Source organism: Lynx rufus, unplaced genomic scaffold (assembly GCF_022079265.1).
Source record: "Lynx rufus isolate CCGP_SWC_20201006 ecotype Redwood Valley unplaced genomic scaffold, mLynRuf1.p SCAF_15, whole genome shotgun sequence".
Lineage (NCBI taxonomy): Eukaryota > Metazoa > Chordata > Mammalia > Carnivora > Felidae > Lynx > Lynx rufus.
The window spans coordinates 9,844,867-9,868,197 of NW_025814829.1; the positions used below are offsets into that span (position 1 = coordinate 9,844,867).

The 23,331-nt window shown below is 33.1% G+C and overlaps 1 protein-coding gene across 1 annotated transcript in view; it reads left to right on the plus strand.

The window, feature by feature from the left end:
• USH2A (usherin) overlaps positions 1 to 23,331 on the plus strand; it is a 754,837-nt gene that overhangs the window by 87,394 nt on the left and 644,112 nt on the right. Inside the window, exons 7-8 of the mRNA XM_047077230.1 lie at positions 169 to 390; positions 1,521 to 1,614. Of these exons, the coding sequence (XP_046933186.1) occupies positions 169 to 390; positions 1,521 to 1,614 (316 nt within the window). The remainder of the gene's footprint in view (positions 1 to 168; positions 391 to 1,520; positions 1,615 to 23,331) is intronic.

Consider the following 23,331-nt stretch of genomic DNA (forward strand, 5'->3'; position numbering starts at 1 on the left):
TGATGATCCTATATTGTTTGCATACAAATTATGTGAGATATGTCTGTTTTCCCAGAATGAAGAATTAAAGTTGTTACGAGTATTGTGTAAGAATGTCTCAAAGTTATGATTCTGTTTTATTAAAATTATGAATAGCTTTTCATTACTTCAAATATTTTTCATCAACAGTGTCACTCCATATTCACATGGTAATGTCACATTTAGCATCCTAACACCTGGACCAAATCATCGTCCTGGCTACAATAACTTTTATAACACCCCATCTCTTCAAGAGTTTGTAAAAGCCACACAAATAAGACTTCATTTTTATGGACAGTACTATACAACTGAGACTCCTGTCAGCCTCAGACACAGATACTATGCAGTTGATGAAATCACCATCACTGGGAGGTAATGTTCATTACTGAGGTTTGATTGCAGGGTGCTTTTCATCATGAGTTTTGTTTTCAACAAGGCTGTGGTCATACTTACTTAAAAATACATTAAGATGTAGAGCAAACCAGATTTCAAACTTCATGTTTTGAAATGGCTTCCTACTCTAAGATTTTTTTAGAAAGGTTTGTATGTAATTCTTTCCCATATGTAAGACCACATTGTTATAGAATCAATTTTCAAAAGCTGTTGGGTTTAGAAGGTGTGATACCCTGAATTTGGCTTAGAAATGATTTACTAAATATTTTACTTGGTTTGTTCTGGAACATAATTTTTAAAATATTCTTGAAGTCAAAGAGAAGGAGCTAGATTTTGAAGGACAATTCTACTCCCAGCTAGTTTATAAGCATGGGGCTTGGCCTCCCTGAATTCACAATTCACAATTTTATGAAGAATATTTGTTTTCCTAGGAGAAAAAATCTATTCCCTAGATAATTTATAAACATCTGACCATACTTGAGAACAAGGCTCGAAGTATTTCAAAGTATGGGTAGCTGGAGAGCGGCATACTCTTTAGTATGGAAAGGACACCTATGTAGACTATATTTAGCATTGAGTTGTGCTAGAAGAGTGATATGCTGTGTAAGTAAAGTACATCTTTACTAGAATACCAAACTATTTTTTGTTTAGTACTAGCATAATGAAAATAATACTACCATTAAATAGTCACCATATAATTTTGGTGAGAAAAACCTCCCAAATAATTGAAATTTGTTAATTTCACTCTGCAGTTTATTCTAAACTTTATATTTTTCACCGTGACTTGAATAGGCTCAGTAAATACCTTCCCTTGACAAGTTTGTCATATGTCTGATATAGGTAGAAACAATCCCTGACCCTTTTTCCAGGGAGGCTTGAAAATTACCTTTTCAGAACAATATGGTTTGGATATTGATGGCACTTCACCCAATACGTTAGGATTAATGCAAAACTTTCATGAGCATCCACATGATAGAAGAGAAACTGATCTTTGTGTTGATTAACATACTTGTCTTCCTTGTTGGATCCACACAGTGGATATATTCACAGGCCCTTAAATATATTCACAGTGGAGTTGACTTAGAAATGTCTGTTGCTCCTGTTCACAGATGTCAGTGCTACGGTCATGCCAATAAGTGTGACACAACAAGCCAGCCCTATCGATGCCTCTGCTCTCTGGAAAGCTTCACCCAAGGACTTCATGTGAGTTCTCTGTTTGATGCATGGACACCTCAAAAAAACAAAACAAAAACAAAAACAAAACACAACCAAAACAAACAAAAAAGTGGGGGATGGTGAAAATAATTTTTTAACTTAATTTTGGTCTATTTTCTGGATGTCAATAAAAATAAATTGATATGAGCCTGAAATGTCAATTATTTCAGAAAATTTTTGGTAGAGAAAAATAAAAGTCATCGAAAAGATGAAAGTATTATTTTTTAAAATAAACTCAATCAGGGGCGCCTGGGTGGCTCAATCGGTTAAGCGGCCGACTTCGGCTCAGGTCGTGATCTCGCGGTCCATGAGTTCGAGCCCCGCGTCGGGCTCTGTGCTGACAGCTGAGAGCTTGGAGCCCATTTCAGATTCTGTGTCTCCCTCTCTCTGACCCTCCCCCATTCATGCTCTGTCTCTCTCTGTCTCAAAAATAAGTAAACATTAAAAAAAAATTAAAAAAAAATAAAATAAACTCAATCAGTAAAATAACAACTAAGATTAAACCTCACTTTGCTGTCTTTGTTATATCAGTATTATCATGTTTTATAAAACACTTTTTAAGGTGTCTAGGTAGCATGGCACTAGAAATAAGGGTCTGAGTTCTGCATCTAAAAGGTATTTATACAAAGGTGTCTGTGCAACATAAGCATCTTCTGATGCAGAGAGATCTTTATGTATTTGTATCAGTCAAGTTGAATTCATTGCTGATACCAGTAATTTTAAGTAACTAATTTGAATATCTATAGTAAAAGGACTCAGGAATGATGTTACTTTAGATTGTCTGTGATGGTCCAGGGAAGTTTCATAGTTGAAGTAGATATTTAGCTCTATCTTCAGGAAAAAGGGGTAAATGGAAATGAAATTGAGATGTTTTTGTTAATAGAGACGTCCAGCATCAATAGCAGCTGATATGAAAGCAGGTACAACAGCACAAACAATCATACCGGTAATGAAAAATAAACAGGAAAAATAAACAGAGCCTCCGAAGTGATGTTTAAGGCAATTGGTGTTAATTTGGAAAAAAAACAAAAAAAGTTAAAGCCCTCCCTCATGGCATGTACAGAAGTCCAGGTGACTTAAAGACCTAAATGTAGGGGCGCCTGGGTGGCTCACTCGGTTAAGCGTCCGACTTCGGCTCAGGTCACGATCTCACAGTTCGTGAGTTCGAGCCCCGCGTCGGGCTCTGTGCTGACAGCTCAGAGCCTGGAGCCTGTTTCAGATTCTGTGTCTCCCTCTCTCTGACCCTCCCCCGTTCATGCTCTGTCTCTCTCTGTCTCAAAAATAAATAAACGTTAAAAAAAAAATTAAAAAAAAAAATAAAAAAATAAATAAAAAAAAAGACCTAAATGTAAAAATAATTGTAAATCTATTAAAATAGAGATTAAGGTAATGTTTCTAAACTTTATAAGTTCAGCCATAATTGTGTTTAATTTTTCCCAACTGGATTGATTCTTGATTTTAAATTTAAGTGACATTTATTATATTTTTTCTAGTGTCCTCTTGTTTTGATTCTTTAAAATACACATTTCTCTTTCCTTGCAATCAGTGATTTCTTTTATTAACCTCACAATGTACACTGTCTCATAGATTCCTACTTGACTTGTGTTCTAAACCTTGCCCTGTACATGTTTTTAATTAGTCACTTTACTTCTCTCTGTCCTTTGAGGATATCATGTAATATCTTGTTTTTTATTCTTTTTAAATTTTTTTAAATGTTTACTTATTTTCAATAGAGAGAAGAGAAGAGAAGGGGAGGGGAGGGGAGGGGAGCTGAGGGGCAGAAAGAGAGGGAGACACAGAATCTGAAGCAGGCTCCAGGCTCTGAGCTGTCAGCACAGAGCCTGATGTGGGGCTCGAACTCACGAAACGCAAGATTATGGCCTGAGTCGAAGTCAGATGCTTAACTGACTGAGTCACTCAGAGCCCTGGAACATCTTGCTTTTTAAGAAGCACCTGTCAAGGTTTTGGTGAACTCCATTTCTGTCTTCTGAGATTCTTAATCTGACCTAATTTGTTTCCAGAGACAACATTAGTGCATATAGTTCAGTGGCAAGCATATTACCTACAATGCAGACTTCCTCTAGCACATTTAGAATGTAGTCCTGGCCCTGAGTTTCAACTCAGTCTTTGATTGGGTTACAGTATTCTTTCTTTCTATGTGCTCAAGCCAAAACTTTCATCTTCTGATTCAGATGTTCCTTTGAACTTATTCTCCAGATCATTGCTTTATATTGAACTGTTAATTTATACGTTAGCCCTCACCACTGGTTGATAATTGCTTCGAGAGAAGGAATCTTTTACATATTTTGGATTTCTAACATCCAGAGGCTTTGAATTTGGTTTGATTAGTATATCATGAGAAAAAAATCTTTTTAAGAAGCATTGATTTTACTATGTTTGATTGTGCAGCTTATCATATTGTCCCAGAAAGGAAATTAATTGGATGAACTTGATTGATTCACTCTTTATTCAGCCATAATTGTATGTTTTAAGTTTTTGCCAGTTTGATTTTTTCTTGATTTTAGAGTTAAAGTGACATTTATTCTAATTTTCTTAGTGTCTTCTCCATTTGATCCTTTAAAATGACACTTCCCTTGCAATCAGTGATTTCTTTTATTGACCTCACCCCACTTCCCCAAACTCACCACTAACCCAGTTAAAAAACTCTCTGGGCTGAATTTTGTAAGGCACTTTGATCTGAATATATACAGTACATTCAAACTAAGGACTGGGCAATGCTTTCACATATGTTGTTTTCTAAGCTTCTTTTGCTTTATTTTGACTAGTTAGTTCTCTCCTCAACCCCCACCCCATCTCCTTTTCCTTTTGATATCCCATCTTTCCACCTTCCTCTCTCTTTAATTGCTCACAGTTGAGTGATTGCTATTTTATGATTCTTGGATGATTTCATGCTTCCCCTTAAAAATAGAGCCATTAAATGAATCAAGGCTCATGATTGGTTTCAGAAGTCTAGTTGGGATTTTCAGACTTGGTCTCAGGTGGTGACTGTTGGATTATGAACTAGCAAAATAATTAACTATAATTTAGGTTGAGAATACATTTTACTGCTTCTTATTTAGACATTTAGTTTCCTTTAGAAACAAACGTAAAATGTTTTCTGTTATTTTCTTCCTTGACATATTTTGATAATTAATGAATATAGCCATAAATAAAAAAGCAACAAATCATTCACTTAGCAAAGTTTGGCAAATGTAGCTGAAGGGAAAAAGTCAATAGACTGGTAACTTGAATGATTTCTCAGTGCTATGATATTTTCAATAATGTGTTGAAAATGAGAAATGATTTTATAAAACATTCATAAGTATGACATTCTCTTTTTGTTATCAAAATATTTTAATACATGTGGGACTTACATATCTGAAATAATTTGAAAAGATTCTTATTCAAGTGCTTTTCACCTTGTTCTACTTTTCAAAATAATAAGTTTTAATGTAAGCCATCCATATCCTATTGGAACCAATGTTCTTTTTTAAAGATCTGGACATAATCCAAAAAGAATGCCTTCAATTTCACAGTATTATGCTAACCATTAATAATATTACTCAATAAACAGGGCTTTTGTGAATTATATTACAGCCATTTGGCAAACAGATGAAAACGTAAGCCTTGAGAATATGCCAATTCTTGGCAATTGGCAGTCCTATAAGAAAGTGTTTTTAGCGGAAGTGAAAATGAATGAAGTCAGGAGAAAGGAGTAGAATGGTGAATTCAGAAGCAAGTTCTTACACATAGCCATTCCAGAGAATTTTCTATATAAAGCATTCTTTAGTTGTTTATGAAGTTGATTTCACAAACAGGTGGTCCACAGGTGGGAACAGTGTTTAAATAATTTGTTATTTAACTTCCAACAAGAATTTTCCCTTCTTCTCCTCCTCCTCCCTCATCTCTGGATTCTCTTAATCGGAAAATAATCCAACACTACGTCTACATTTACCCATGGCAACAACTATAACTCAGGGTAACAATTACCCTCTTTGGAGCCGTAACACTATTTGGTTTCAACCATATTCTCTACTATCCATAGCCTTATATCTGGGTGATCTCACTTATGTTAATATCTGACCCACTTAATAGATTAAGACTTACAGTAGTAGCTAGAATATGTGTTTAATTATTCTGGGAATAGCAAGACCAACTAATTCATAACTCCATTGGTACATCTCATTTCTTTTGTCCACTCATAAAATTATAAGTTACTAAAACACACAAACAAAACCTTAAGACAAAGTATTACCAAAAGCCCTGCTGATCTTAAGATAAACTTCAAGCCACACTTACTTTTTCTTAAATTTTCATTGTATTTTGTGATACCTAAAACATCTACCTTGGTGGGGAGGCTCAGTGATTCTCCTCATTGCTACTACATAGGAACTCTGACAGATTTTGATATTGTATTGGCAGTTGTAAGGTTTTGACTTTAATATGTAGTGCTTACCATAAATGATCATTGTATATTCATTAATAGAGAATAATTTTAGAATATTTGTGACATTTCTTCTCTAGAAATGACTGAAACAATGAATCATTTACTTGTTACACTTAAGGGTTAATCTAGAGCAAAAGAAATCTCAAAAGACTATATACCATTCAGTAACTTACAAGCAGAGTTGAATATTTCAAAGCAGAATTCAGGATTACACCGCGTTTAACCCTGAATGAATCATTTGATAAGAAACACATTTATGCTTTTTAAATAATTAATTTTTGGATGACAGATAATCACTGTTACTTGTACATGTATTTTAAAATTTAAGTGAATTTTTTCATTTTAATTGTGAATTCATGTACAATTAAATAATTGATTGTATTAAATTAAATAGATTCCTTGTATCCTTTACTCAATTTGAACCATGATAATGTCTTGCGAATCTAGTGATTTTTCTTTTTAAGCAACTTTCCTGAAGTATGTTTTGCATACAATAAAATGTACCCATTTAAAAATGTATAGATTAATGAGTTTTAGCAACGCTTGTGTGATCACTGCCATATTCAAGATATGGGATGTTTTTCTCTCCAAATACTCTTTGTGCTCCTCTACAGTCCATGCCTCCTCCCCAACCTTCAGTCCCAGGAAACTACCAACCTGCCTCCTGTCACTACAAATTAGCTTTGACTGTTCTAAAATTTCAAATCATGGAATTATTCAACCATGTATTATTTTGGTGCATAGGTTTCTGATTCCACTCCCTACTTCTCTTACCTTTTTTTTTTAAAAATAATTTCCTAACTACTTGTGCTATTAGCTTTATTGCAATAATATATCTCTGGTCCACCTGCTCAAGAATTCCATTGTAACTTTCCAAAAGTATGTGTCAAGTTCTTAGATGCAGAATGCAACCTAGGAATTGGAAGCTTAGGTATGTCTACTACACGTCAACTAACATGGTTGCATAGTTATAATACACCCATTACTCATTATCTTCTCTATACCTGTTCTAAAAATTCAAATGTTGATAAATTCTAGCTTTAAGAGATGTGTTATCAGTTGATACTTGCGTCCTAATGATTTTTCATTTTCTTTTAATAGTTATGTTCATCTTTCAGGGGCTCTTGGCTAAGAGTGATGTAATAATCAGTGCCTTTGCCAAGGACTGGCACTTTGTTGGCTACTTAGCTATTCTTTCATCATTCTGTGACATCATTACCTGCAAGGGTGGCCAAGCGTTCACAGAGCAATTTATTAGTAACCATGAATACTTCTCTTATTCTTTGGCTCTGATTTGTGACCCTTTTATAGCATTAATCATGGCTTTTATGAATTAACTACAATCAAGCTATCAGTATGCATTTTTGTTAGTATTATAAATAGCAGAGCCAGCTTAAAACATTTAATATAATAGGCCTTCCTACCATTCAATAATTTGAATGGTGCCAACATCACACTCTACAATGCTTATTATGTAAATGAATATTTCCTGTTATTTTAGAAAGTGTGTTCCTTTAGAGCACACAAGTCCAAAAGTATGAGTCATCATGACTAGCTTGAGTCATATTTTTATTACACATCAAGCTTTCCCAGTAATGTCTTCTGTTTGCTCACACAAGGATTTTACTTTAAATGCATTTCATTGTATAATCTATCTTGTAAACACTAATGAATTAATTTTTCTAAGTAGCAAACAGTTCATATTATAGAATCTATATTAGATGTATATTTAGTGAATCAAGGCCTAGAATTTCATTTCCTCTCTGGCACATGGTGATATTATTAATCTTCGAAAAACACTTGCACTATTTATTCCATGTTCATAGACAGGAAGATTCAGTATTGTCAAGATGTCTGTTCTTCCTACCTTTATCTCTAGATTCAAAGTAATCCCAATTAGAATCTCAGAAATTTATTTTGTGGATATCAACAAACCATTTCTCAAGTTTGTGTGAGGGGCACAAGACACAGAATAGCCAAGACAGTATTGAAAGACTAGAACAAAGTCAGGCTACTGACACTACCTGACTTCAAGACATATCCTGAAAGTTACAGTAATTAAAACAATGTGGTCTTGGCAAAAATAAAGAAATAGATCAGTGGGATGAAATAGAAATACAGCCACATAAGTATAGTAAACATTAAACTGTCGACTGTTTATGTGTCCACATAATAATGATGTGTCAATTTAGGTTTATCAGTTTATGACAACATACAACTCCGGTTCCAAATGTTGAAAGTTGAGAATTCTGTGAATAGGTGGGGGTGGGAGGTATATGGGAACTCTGTATCTGTCTCTCAATTTTTCTGTCAACTAGAAAATGCTTCAAAAAGTATAGTCTATTGAAAAAGTAGCTTTTAAGACAGAAGTGATGATTGCATTTAAGAGATCAAAGTTCCCTGAATTATTCTTGAAGAGAATGGAATACTTCAAATTTTAACTTAAGCAGGATTTTTATTTAAGAATAACACAGCAAAAGAGAAGAAATGTAGTATGTAACTTCCCAAACTGCAGAGAATAAAAAGGAAACATCTTTCTTATTCTGACATAAGGGAAAAAAGAAGAGGGAAATAAAAAAGTGAGAGATATAGAAAATATAGCAATAAATATAACAAATGTAAATGTGTTACACTTGTCAGTTAGAATTAAGAATTGTTACACATGGGTTATCTGGGTGGCTCAGTCAGTTGGGCATCTGGCTTTGGCTCAGGTCATGATCTCACGGTCGTGGGTTTGAGCCCCGTGTCGGGCTCTGTGCTGACAGCTCGGAGCCTGGAGCCTGCTTCAGATTCTATGTCTCTTTCTATCTCTGCCCCTCCCCGACTTGTTCTCTGTCTCTCTCTGTCTCTCAAAAATAAATAAATGTAAAAAAAAATTTAAATAATTGTCACACACATCAAAATATAGTATGCCGCCATTGTCTGAGCAGAGCCTGCAGTAACGTGAGGGAGTACCTCAGGCATAAATTTTAAGAAGGCACCAGAAAACTTATTAATCAAGATAAATAATATTTTAGTGTAATGTTTAATAAAGGCAAAATAATACTAAAATCTGTGAGGAACAATATGTAAACATTTTAAGTAAAAATAAGCTGTTGTTTGTTTTATAACTCCGAGTTACTTAGCAATGAGAGCTGTTACTCCAGTCAGCCACAGTCCCTGCCTAGCAGTTCTATAAGGCTCTCCTGTGTCTGCCTCATATAAAGGTTGACAGTGGTTTAAAAACAGATTGGGTAAGATGAAAGCTTATACATAGCTATGTTTTTGATTATAGAGTGTTTATTAATGTTTTCTACTTGGTTCCTACTATATGAGGATATTTTATAAATGTATCTAGGAGTACATATTTTTCTTTTGGTCTCAGGCTCCAACAAGGCTCAGCATGGCCCTGGTGTTGAGATAGTGAGACATATACCTAAAACACGAGCACATACAAAGTTTAAAAATTTTAAAAATGGCTTAAGCTATATAATATTAGGTAAAATAGACTGTAAGTAAAAACTTTTATTAGAGATAAGGTGCTTTACTATATAATGGTAAATGATAGAATTCTAAACTTACATGCATCTTATAGCATAGATTCAAAAGTATAAAGCAAAATTTGACAGAACTGGAAAGAGAAATTGACAAATCCAACATCAATGTAGAAGAACTTAATACATCTCATTTAAGTAATTAATCAGGCAGTCAAAAATTAAAATCCTTAATAATTGAGAATTGAACTAATGTGAAGCTTAAACTAATAGATTCCTGTATTCAACAATGAAAAAATGTACATTCTTGTCAAGATCACATGGAAAATTTATGAACATTGATCATGTACTAATCAATATGATAGTTGCAACAAATTATAAAGAATTTGTAATCACAACACACTGTAAGCATTAACTATTTATAAGTAAATGAATGCATACAGTCATTTCACTTTTATCCCAATGAGTTAAGTAGAAATAGATGGAAAAAACCTCCAACTGAAATTATGAGCCTTTTATTAATCCAGGAAAATTTTATTGAGTACTTATTTGGATGCAGTAGGTTTACGTCTCTGGGCAAAACGCAATTATTCCTACTCTTGAAGAATTTATATTCTCTTATGAATTGGTGGTGTGGGTGGGGGAAACCAAAGAAGTAAAATAAACAAGTTAAATACATAGTATACTAGGCTTTTAACTTATTTTGAACTGTGTTGGTAAAATGAATTGTGGAGGCCAGGATGTAAGATCAAACAAGGAGAGTACAAAAAGAAAACTTAAGATCGCTCTCTTATAAACAAAGCCAAAAATTTTTAAATGATGAATCAAATCTACAATAATATATAGTAGCTAAATTGGGTTTCTCCCAGGAATGAGAGTGGAATTTAATATTAATAAAACTATTAATGTATTTCATCACATTAATTGAAGAAAGCAAAAACATAAAATCAGTAGGCTTGGAAAAAAGCAATTAATGAAATTAACACCTTTCTAGATAACTGCTTTAAGAACTCTTAACCTGATAGAGAAACAAGTATAATTTTCTTTTTTTTTCTGAGATTTATTTATTTTTTTGTTTAATAATAATAATACTATAATTTATTGTCAAATTGGTTTCCATACAACACCCAGTGCTCATCCCAACAAGTGCCCTCCTCAATGCCCATCACCCACTTTCCCCACTCCCCCCCCACCACCCCCCCCCCCCATCATCCCTCAGTTTGTTCTCAGTATCCAAGAGTCTCTTATGGTTTGCCTCCCTCCCGCTCTGTAACTTTTTCCCCCTTCCCCTCCCCCATGGTCTTCTGTTAAGTTTCTCAAGATCCACATATGAGCGAAAACATATTGTATCTGTCTTTCTCTGACTTATTTCACTTAGCATAATACCTTCCAGTTCCTAATATTAACAGTGCATATAAATGTAAATCTATTGAAGCATTCCCTTTAAAACCAGGAATAAGACAAGGATGTCTATTATTCCACATTTTATTGGAGGATCTAGCCAGCTCAATGTGATAATAAAAAAAACAACACTTAAAAGAACTGAGCTGCCAATATCTGAAGACAAGATAATTGAGCCAGAAAATGCAAAAAATTCCACAAATTATTAAATATTGAGGGGAATTCAGCAAAGTGGCTAGATATAGAATAGAAACATGAAAATAATTATTTTTATATACCCAAGAATAAAAAACAAGAGACAATTTAAAAATAATTTTCCACAGAAAATATAGTATGTCTTTACAACTTCTGAATACAAGAAGGAAAAACTATAGAGGAAGAAACTAATAAATGTGGCTACATTATAATTAGAAACTTCTAATCGCCAAAAGCTACCATTTTTAAAATAAAGAGAAGGAAAAGCTACATATTAGCAGATTATATTAGCAACACAACACATATAACAGACAAAGGGAATTTTTAAATCAAACCAATTAAGAAACAGACCAAGAAAATTGAACCAAGTAATTTGCGTAAGCAGCTAGAAGTGGCAACTCAAAAGGCCAATATACATATGGAAACAGCTGCAATTTTACTGGTTATCAGTAATCATAACTGTGAGATAACATTTTATATTCATGAGATTGGCAAAGATTCAAAAAATCTGAAAATTTCATTGGCTGGCAAAGGTGTAGATTACTGGGGATTCATTCATCCATTAATGATGGGAATGTGTCACCAGTGTGGGAAAACAGTTTGCAAACATGTAAATGGATACTTACTGCAGTTCAATTCATATAAATGAATATAGCTATTACATCAACACAACTAGACTCTCAGACAATAGAATACAAAAAGCTTATAGAATAATATACACAATATACCATTTATGTAATATTTAAAAACATGCACAACAATACTGTTACTAAGTAATATATCAAGTGTAAATATGAAGAAAAGCTTGTGAACGGATATTGCTAAGTTCATGTGTCACTGATGGAGTAGAATGTATATTGCAGTGTTTTGTTTTTTAAGTCAGGTAGTGAATAAAAGAACATGCTTGTTTGCTTTTTTATTATTTATAAATTTTACAATCCTAACTATTTTAATATAATTTTCCTAAAATAATATGATTTATTAATCTATCAGGTACATATCATCTATGTTAAGTATTCATGCTACTGCTAAAAACAGTGGAGGTGACTCTTCAGGATGGGGTAACTGTTACAAAATTCATGATTATTGTGTACTTTTATAGTTCTAATGTGTTGACTGATCATTTGCTAGCTTCATTCACCAAATATTTATTAAATGCCTTCTATATGTAGAGCATTATGCTACAGTACCACCATAACATCTTGATTAAAGATCCACGTATTTGAAAATATTGAAGGACTTTCATTTGTGAAATTTAAAAAAAGATTTCCTGGTACACACTAATTACTATAATAAATAGAGATGACTTTAGTGCAAACAAATTATTCAGACTGACAATTTATAATTAACAGATAATATAAATCTCATTGACATTTTAAATCTTAAAAAAATTCAATGTAGCTATACTAATGAAAGGATTTTGAAAATTTACTAATCTAGTACTGAAGTCTAAGATGAAATAAAATTTCCAATATAAAATGGCTTTCTTTCCAAATAGGAACTCAAATACATTTTGGTGTCCACTAAGTGTAGAGGAACCCTAAAAATGAAAAGACATAATGGATTTTCCTGCTTAAAATATGAACCTATTTTTGAAGAGATTTTAATATGATGTATCCATTTTCTCTTCATTGGCTTCCTTTATAAAATAGTGTAGATTATCCTATACAAATGTGTTCTCTATTCCAGGCCACATTTTCTGGCGTATCAGTAGAGGTAAATTATTATAGTTGCTATAAAGGAGAATTGACTTGGTTACAACCTACAAATTTGAAGAAACCTCAGTGTCCTTCTTCTGGACCTTGGGAGAACCTTGTGTATCTCATATATGTCTTTTCTATTTAGTGCCCTGAACAATTCCCACAGTTAAAGAGGCAATACGAAGGGCAGGCAAGCCAGAGAACAAATCAAATATGAAACAATGACCAGTATTCAAAAGCAATCTGACTCCAATGCCTGTCATGCAAATGGATCTCATTCAACAACTAGACATTGTTAGATGGTTTGCATTCCCAAGCCAGAGTGAAAAGTTTCCTCCTTACAAGTATATAAACTATCAGTTATATTTATATATGGACAATGTGTAGAACTGAAGCAGTTGTCCATATAATTCTGTCTACAGTCTCTATTTTTGCAAATGTGGATTTTGTTTCACGTGTTATCAAAATTTGTTTTATTGGATGAGTTTCCAATCTTCCATTGAACCTTACCTATAGACATACAGACAAGGCATTTCATAAATTAGAAAGTTTCTAAAAGTAGCCAACACATATTAATGGTTGATTTGTTAGGCTATGTATTTTAAGTGTTCATGATTATTATATTACCACAACTGTCTCATCAGTATTATCCAATAGTATCAGTAGTTATTTAATTTATGCTGTTACTTTCAGCATCTAGAGAGCACCTAGGTATGTATTTTCTGTGGACACTTTAATTATATGAGAATTTCTAACCAGGGGAAAGATAATTACTGAAGAAAGAATTCAAGGATAAATACATGAACATTTAAGCCTTCTCAATGGCAAGGCCTGGTGATCATTTAGGGTTTGCTAATTGAGATTACATAATAATCTATAGGTAAAAATCTGCAGGAAACTACTGCATTTACCTTTAAACCTTTAGTGTTACCATTCCAATAAATACTAGATAAACTAAGGTATAGTCCTGTAACATGTCACAAATGTAAACAGTCGATTAGATCATTCATTCATACATTCCTCAAACATCTATTGATCACCTACTATATGCAAAGCACTGAGTCACTTTCTGTCCGGATTCTCTCTATAGTTGGATATTTCATCTGTGCTATCATCCCCCACTGCACCCAACCTATCACTGATAGAAGTTCGCATGTTTGTCTAATCATACATCTGTGGTTGGAGCGCTAGGTCTACAAAGGGAAACTTCTATTGGAACAAGTAGTTATGTGACTACACTGAAGTTTTTATGTTTATAAAGCTGATTTCTCTAGTAGACACAAGAAATTCTACTGAAACAACATCATTCGAATACAATTGAACTGCTACATTGAAAGAAAAGAGGAAGCTCTGAACAGAGCTGGAGAACAATTATTATTATTAGAGATTTAGGCTCTTAAAATTTCCAACACACTAATCTGATGAGAAAGGAGCAATTGACAGACTTTCAGAAGATCTCTAATTTCATTTAGGCCATTTGGGAGTAGTTGAACAAATTACCTCTTTTAGCTCAGTTAGTACCATACTGACTTCTTAAAAAGTGAGCATTTTATAATCTCTCACTTTGGAACAGAATGCCTTCCTCCCCTTCCCACACAGGCAGGGGCTGCCTACATACCTCTGAATTTTCCAGCCAGTGGGGAGAGACTCCAGCTTTGGATTTCCAGGGCTCTGCCTTCCACTTTAGACTGAGCAGAGGGATGTATGAACAGCTAGCCAAGTGGATCCACTCAGCACCTCTCTCCCTGAGATCATTTTCTGTCCCTGGCGCCAGCATAGCATGGTGATTAGGAGAGAGAGTTCTAATGGAGAATGAAGGAGAATATGATATAGATATGCTGTGTATATATGTGTGTGTGTGTGTATACGTATATATGAATATATATGTATATATATGTATATGTATATATGATGTATACATAGTTATATGTACCTATGTGTATACTTTTATATATAATACATATTATATATATGTAAATTGAGTGCCTACTATGTGTGAGGGCTTCTAGGCACTGGGAATATTGTAATGAACAAAACACAGCAAGCATTGCCATCCTCACAAATTTTTACTTTCTAGTTTATACTAATTGTCATTCCAGGGAGTGACTTTAGAAAATTATTATTTCTTTCCTATTCTTCAGTTTTCTTACCTGTAAAATGGAGGTAATAGCAACTCTTACTTCATAGATTATTGGGAAGAAAGGCAGCTGATAAATATGAAGCATTTAGGACTGATGCCATAACATATTGGCTATTCTTATTGCATGAAAGTGTTGTCTAGATAAAGACATTTGTGGGCATTTCTCTGTTGAGAGTAGAAAAGGAGACAATTTTCTTTCACTTTTTTTTTTTTTGGTAGAACTAGGAATGAAGGAAGTGAATTCACTAATAGAAATGAGCTCGTGTTGTATCATCCGTTCACTGGTTTATTCATTCATTTATACATTTCTTTCCCTTACTCAATAACCTTTATTGAGGAATTACAATGTTTCAGGTTTCAGGTACTATGCTGTGATTGATTAGATCAAGAAGATCTAATAGTTGTCTACAAAGGACAACAGATAAATTGACTATTCAAATAGTTCATGATAATTGCAGCGATTTTAGACATATGGACAACATGCTATTTTCTCTATAAATGCTTAATAAAATAAGGCAGCACCTATAGTTGTCCTTTGTGCCCCTAAATTTTAACCTGTATGGTATGTCCTAGACTTAAGGAAAAATAAAGGATTATTTCATCATTTACCATTACTAGGGAAGTAACTACTTCTTACAGATTTTCCAGATGTGACTTTTTATTTTAATTACAATTTTTTTTAAGTTTTTTATTTAAATAACCTCTAGACCCAGCCTGGGGCTCAAATTCATGATCCAGAAATCGAAAGTTGCAAGTTCTTCTGAGTGAGCAAGCCAGGTGCACCTCCAGATGTGACTTCATTCATATGTAGAATTTAAGAAACAAAACAGATGAATATAGGGGAAGGGAAGGAAAAATAAGATAAAAACAGAGAGGGAGGCAAATCACAAGTGACACTTAAATACAGAGAACAAACAGGGCTGCTGGAGGGGAGGTGGGTGGGGGATGGGCTAAATGGGTGATGGGCATTAAGGAGGGCACTTGTTGGGACAAGCACTGGGTATTATATGTAAATGATAAATTACTAAATTCTACTCCTGAAACCATTATCACACTATATGTTAACTAACTGGGGTTTAAATAAAAACAACACATAAAAATTAAAAACAATAAAAAAATAAATTAAAAAAATTGGCAAGGTCAAAAAAAGGAAATATAACTGAATTATGTATATTGAAAAAAATTAAAATGAACATTTAAGAAATGATTCCATCTATTTTTGAAATAATTCAAAAGCAGGTTGTTCTCTGTTTTCTTAATCTGTGAATGTTAAAGACAAGTTGTTCCTTTGATGACTCATGGTCATTTTTCTGAACTTGAGGTTTCAAAGGGCGTTGAGTCTGTTAGGTCTTTTGAGCTCTTCTATGAGTAACTTTCAGGAAGATCAGCACCACCCCCATCCTTCCTAGGAACTTTATGTATCTTTGGCTAAGAAGATATTTTCTTCTTCCTTCAAAGATACGTAATGGTCATTAAAGATTGTTGCATAGGTGACTGAATAAATGATGTGCTGCTAAAGTCTCACTTCTTTAAGTTTTCCTATACGCAGTTCATATTTTTTCTGTAAATTTGAAAGTATTCATAATTAATGGATCAAAAATGAGACTGATGGGAGGGAGTTGGTAAAATGCTGTTGGACCTGTAGATTATCTTTGAGAGATTGTCTTTGCTAGTCTGTAATGGTAACAAGAGAATACTATTCCATTTAATGGTCTCAGAGAAATATCATTGTGTATTGTTAGAATGTAATACAATAAAATAGATTTCATTAGTGTCTTCTAGATTCACTGATTGTTCTATGTCAATCCTACCTGAATATGTCAAAGTGTTTGGTTCCAACTTCATGGAGTTGATTAGTAGCCCTTAAGAAGCTATCAAAATGAAAGCAGTTAAATGAATCAATGATAAAGTTCCTCAACCCTGATAAAGCCATTGTCTAATTTTATAATTTGAGCATCTAGGGACATATCAGGGGGAATCCAGTTGTTATAGAAGAAACACATCATTTAAAGTGACAAATGATTAACTGGAGATTGGAAAAACATTAAGTAGAAAACCGTCTGGTTCAGAAACTGCATAAAATGTACGCAAATGTTTCTAAATTTTAAATAAAAATTTAAATGTCATTGATAGAAAAGATAGAAGAAAATTATGAGATCAAAAATTTACTCATAATGCTCATAATTTACTCAAAAGTTACTCATGTTTCTTCTATTTTGCCATGGTTCTCAGAATTATCTGGAAGAAGTTGTAAAGAGACGCAATTATGAAACCAAAAATTTACATTGCATGAAATTTAATAATCAAAGGATAGACTACAAAGTATTTCTTGTCTTTAATCTGTCTTTGTGAACCACACAAAATGATAGTAACACAGCATTGTCCTTAAGATCAAATGCCAATATGTCAGTGTGTCGTTTAGTTCTGTATCTTTTAAATCAAATTTTACAACAGAAAATTTGACTGTCATCTCTCAAAATCCTTATTAATCTCATTGTTCGGAAACATTTATATCTTTAAAAACTTCATACTCTGTTTTCTGGTAATTCATAAACTCAGCCTACATTGACTTGAAAAAATAATCATTTCCTCTGTAGTATCTTACTGATCTGTGTATAATTTAAAACTGGAACATTTTAATTTTCTTAGCTTCTCTTAGTGAAGTGTTACATGCAAATTATGTGTAATTTTCTTGTAAGTATCCAAGGAGTTGCATTTTATTTGCCCTCAATTTTTTAATACATTAGTAATAAATGCATCCTGCGGAAAAAATAAACTTATAAAAAGTAAAAGCCTCCTATAACTCTACCGTCCATAGATAACCTCAGCAAATGCTCTTAGTTTATATCCTTTCAGATCTTTTGTTATTGTTATTGTAAATCTGTATTATCCATTTCTATCTGCTTAAAGTTGCAGCTCTATATCCATGTCTGCAGATGAATCTAACTCTGTCTAGAAAATAGCATTAGACTCTCCATGTTATCCTTAACATCATTTTTAAGTTCAAACTATATTATGAATACTTTTCTACATTTATATTTATAATTTTTTAAGTTTCATGTTTTTATTTATATTAAATACTATATTGTACAGAACTCCAAGTACACAGAAAAATGTCTTCCATGGACCCAACAAAAAAGTGAATAATAGACTTTTGCTTATATTTCATACCAATTTGGACCAGGTGATGTCTGTACCTTTAAGACTTTATTTTCTCAAAATATTCTATGTTGTCTAGAGACCAAAATTCTATATGTTTACTGTATCTTGAGAACACATACAAAGGATATATTTCTGCATTTTACCTCCCTCTTGCTATGAATTTCCATGTCTTGTAAGTATCAATGACAATTCAAAACTTAAAAGTTAAAGCACTATAAAATAATTACTCATTATATTCCTTTGGCAAGATATGACATTTTCAAAGCATTCTCTTTTGGGCATTGTTTCCTTTTCTTCACAATTAAAAAAATCTTTACCACTAGTTTTAAAAATGCACTTTTCTGAACTCCCACTGGAATTGTTGGGTTCAATGGAATGTCCCGGCACCTCCTTCCTAGGACTAGTTTCTGCTTCTACAAACCTGTGTCACCCTGGTACTGTGATATATTTAAAAAAAATTCAACTTGAGAGTTGAAAATGATATCTATGCTTGTTTTCTTTAGGTAGAGATAAGATGTTACTAATATTTCTGCAGGTTTTTTATTGTCCACAAAGGGAAGGCTAGACATTTTGAACAACAGCTACTTGGTAGTACTCAAGCCACTCCATTAGGTCAGTGGCAAATTTTTCTTTGATTTTAAACATTAAAAAAGCCAGGAATGTGTCTTTGAAGCATTATTGTAGTATTTAGTGTAGTCTTATATACAAGCCTTTTTGATAATGTCTTTTTTAGGTTAATGGTAAAAATAAATTCATAAATGAGATTTATTTTTTAGATCACAGTGGAAAAACAGAAATGTGGTCTTCATAAAAATACCAAAAGAATGCTTTGGCTGGATATGCTCCACAAACTCATGTAGGCAACATCCCAAACTCAAACAGCCGGCAGTTGCTTTGTAAAAGACAAACTGCATCTATAATCAGGATGACAGGACCACGGATTCCGTATCATCACTTCCACCACCTTTATTCAAGAAAGCATAACTTGAATAATAAAAACACCAACATCGGGTGACAAAGTTGCCAGTAAGAAGACTTTCAAAGAAGCAAAAAAATAAAAAAAAAATAAAAAAATAAAAAAAGATATCTGGCATCATCTTGCAGCAAAAATTTTGCATTTGGCCAAAGTGTTGCAATGGAGATAGAGTTTTTTAAAAACATTAGAAAACGAGATTAATTGCATGGCTAATTGACCTGGGGAAGAGAACTTAATGAGCTCATTTCTCTCCTCCAAAGCCAGGAACTCAGAAAGTGAGTTTTCATCTATTCTTCCATTTATTCAGTTAGAATATATCTCCCCTATAGTTAAGCCTACTAGAAGTGATAGTTACATCCTAATGATATCTGATGGCTCCTAGGAAGTATGTGTAGATCAGGCCTTTTCCGTCGTTAGAGCTACAGATGATAAAATTAACCAGAAATAAATTTTGGTCATTAATTGCTCATTGCTCCATTCTTTAGGCTACATCCTCCACATCAGACCATGCACTAGTACACTTCTGATCACAGAATCCCCTATTAATGGTTATAGTTAATATATTGCACTGCGGCAGTCTTATATACTGCTAGTGTCACTTGAACTTCAGATAAACACCTCTGTTGGATTTTTACCCTCCTCTTTCTTTTCCTTCTTCCTTCTCCATCTTGTAACTTCCAGATTTTGAATATGTAATTTGTGCCAGGCTTTGTGTTGGGCATTGCTTAAATATTACCACTTATCCTTTGAGTCAAAAATAAAGCTATTGAATTGAGTTGTCTTCCTTTTAGAGATGAAGAAACTAAGATTTGCAGAGGTAAAGTAGCTTCAAGGACTTCCTGTCCAATGATATTTTTCATGGTACTTAACCTCTTTAACTCTCAGTTGCTAATCTGATAATAAAGTAGTACACAGTGTTTGCTAAAAGCTTACTATGTGATAGACTCTCTGCTAAGCACTTGATCTTTACAACAATTCTATGAGGCAGGTGTTATTACCCCATGTGATAAATAACAAAAATAAGGCTTAAAGAGGTAGAATTAATTATGTGAGAGCACAGGGCTAACAAATCAACAAACAGAAATCAGATGTGAGATACTTATATGATCCAAAGCCTAAAGGATTCAATGAAATAATCCATGTTAAATGCTTGAGAGAGGGTGCAGCATACAGAAAGTCTGCATTTCATCTTACCCTTTACTGTTAGTGGCAGCACCAGTAATTGAACCAAAATGTCTGACTTCAAGCATATGCCTAAGATCTAACATTGAATTCTATATAATTTGATTTGCAAGTGATTATTGCTGGTGAAATAAAACTTAAAGAGGTTTGTTCCCTGCTTTTAATTTTTTTTTTATTTTTTTGGCCAACGATCCATAATTGACAATATTCTTATAGATTGCTACATAACTTTCTTTTACAAAATGACTATTATATTTGTGAATTGTTTATTGAAAATCATCTAATAACATCCAATTTTGAAGTCTTTATATAAACCTTACCCTATTTATAAATTGTTTCCATTGTGTCCCCTCTCTGAATTTTCTTAAGAATGACTATTTTGGATATTCCTATATTTATTAAACGTGAATTGTCAGTTAACAGCTCAGCAATTGTCTAGTAAGCTTCTATGCAGATGACACAGGGAGTACAAAAGTCAATAACTTGTAACTCCTGGAAGATACATGTAAGTACAGCAATAATTTCACTTCAAAACAATAGGATCATGGTCAGGGTATGGAGTGCTGTGGGAGGAGAAAAAGTACAGGTATCCCAGTGCCAAGGGTGAGAAAAGGTTTTGGGGAGAAAGAATCTTCAGCACTCCAAAAAGAATATAATAAAGGTTTTCAAAAATTTACCAAAATGTAAGAGTGAATTCTTTACTAATTATTGGAATTAAGCATTACCTGATGGGAAAATGGTGATGTTTCCATCTCATTTTCCTCTCTCTGTCTTTTGTTTTCCTTTTCCTTGGCTAAGTAACAAAACTATGTGCTTTCATGCTAAAAATTTCAGAATACCACAGAACAGCAACACATTGGACAATTAAATTTTTATATACTTTTTTCTTTCCAACTTTAAAAATATTAAGGGAGGAAATTGTTCAACTATGAGCTAGTGGAGGAGAAAAAAATACTGGTAAAAAATGCTTTAGACTACAGTTTGTCCAAGTAATGATTAAGAAATATGTCAAACTGCTCTAACATATTAAATGTTTATTGCAGAAAATAGTAAAAGGAAATGACCTTTCTTGTCCAAAATATCAAAATAGTTTTTAATAATCTTAAAAAAATAAAAATTTCAAAGGATCATTGTTATGAATAGATAAGGGGGCTTTTTGAGACTTTACGTGGCTTGACTCTCCTAATTCATCATTTAAATATGTAACTCTGAGAAAAGCTGGGCACTTTCAGAAGTCACATTATTTTATAGCAGAAAATGGTGGGGGGGGAGTGTAAGAAAAATAATTCAGAAATTCTGTTATGTATGTATATATTATTTTAAATCTTGAATCAGTCATACTTTATAAGCAACATAACTTGACAAACTATAGTAGGTTTTAATGTGTGTACAAAATATGAATTTTCTGATCGCTCAGATTTTAAAGTTAACTTGATAAGTTGAAGCACATACTGATTCTGCATTAAAATGTTAGGGTTTTATTTATTTTAATGTCTTTATAAAAACATAGAACAAGTTAATTTATGAATATAAATTTAAAATCTTAAATAATTTTAGCCATGATTTACCATTAATGATGTTAATTAAGAATGCAAGCATAGATTCTAATTAATTTATTATCCTATAACAATTTATTAATACACTAAGTCAAATAATTAAATCAGGACATTTAACAAAATTGACAATATATTTCTCATGTTTAATATAAAAAGATCTTATTAATTTCAGAATATATTTGTTCTTTTAAATGATAATTTACCTGATATAGTCAACATCATTAGAAAAGTTGTAACATTGGGGTGCCTGGGTGGCGCAGTCGGTTAAGCGTCCTACTTCAGCCAGGTCACGATCTCACGGTCCGTGAGTTCGAGCCCCGCGTCGGGCTCTGGGCTGATGGCTCGGAGCCTGGAGCCTGTTTCTGATTCTGTGTCTCCCTCTCTCTGCCCCTCCCCCGTTCATGCTCTGTCTCTCTCTGTCCCAAAAATAAATAAACGTTGAAAAAAAAAAATTAAAAAAAAAAAAAAGAAAAGTTGTAACATTAAAAACATTTCCATTAAATTCAGAAATAATGCAAATATATCTACCATTATGACTGTGCCATGTATATTACCTGTTTTACTGAAAATTTTGGCCACTAAAGTAGAAGTAAAGTAAAAGAAAAAAAATAAAAGTATATATAGAAAGTTATGAACTAAATCCTCACTATTTGACTGGCAAAAGAAAAATGTATTTAACATGTGATAAGATTTAAAATCAACACAAAAAATATATGCAAAATACAAATGAAAAGTTTCCTCAAAAAATATTATATTTGGCCAAGAACCAGATGAAAAACATATAGCTTTAGTAGTAACAAAAGACATACCTACCAAAACAGTGATTAATATTTTTCTAAAAATCATGAAGAGATAATAACAGTTTTAGGTTGAACAGAACATAAAATGGACATTCTCATATATTTCTGGTGGGACTATAAATTTAATTTTCTAGAAGGAATTTGGCCATATGTAACAAAATCTTTAAAAATATTTACTCTGCAGAGTTCCAATATACATAAATTTCAGTTTCCATAGTTTAGATAACACAATATTCCAACAGTATGGTTAAAATATTAGTTTTCATGATATATTAATGGTGAGTAATTTTATAAAGTACAGATTTAGCTTCTGGCTCTTCAGTCTACAAATTACTATGGAAAGAATGAATGCACATCATGATCAGTGACCAATCATGTCTCTTATTTCAGTCTGTTGGTGATTGGTTGGTACACATCCGTTCAGTTCATTCATAAAGAGCTTGCAGTTGTGCTGCTTCCTAGTCTGTCAGGAATAAACCCATGTGACATTTCAGAAACATGAATATGCAAAAAGGGGAATTGAGCATTTCTTTCTTCACAGAAGATGTAGCTGACCGGTGCCACCATTTGAAAGACTCTGTATGTGCAGCTGGATATAAAAGCCGCATTTTACATTTGTGTAAATATGAGCACAGTGGTTATGAGGAATAGGGTGAAGATGACACTGGAAGTG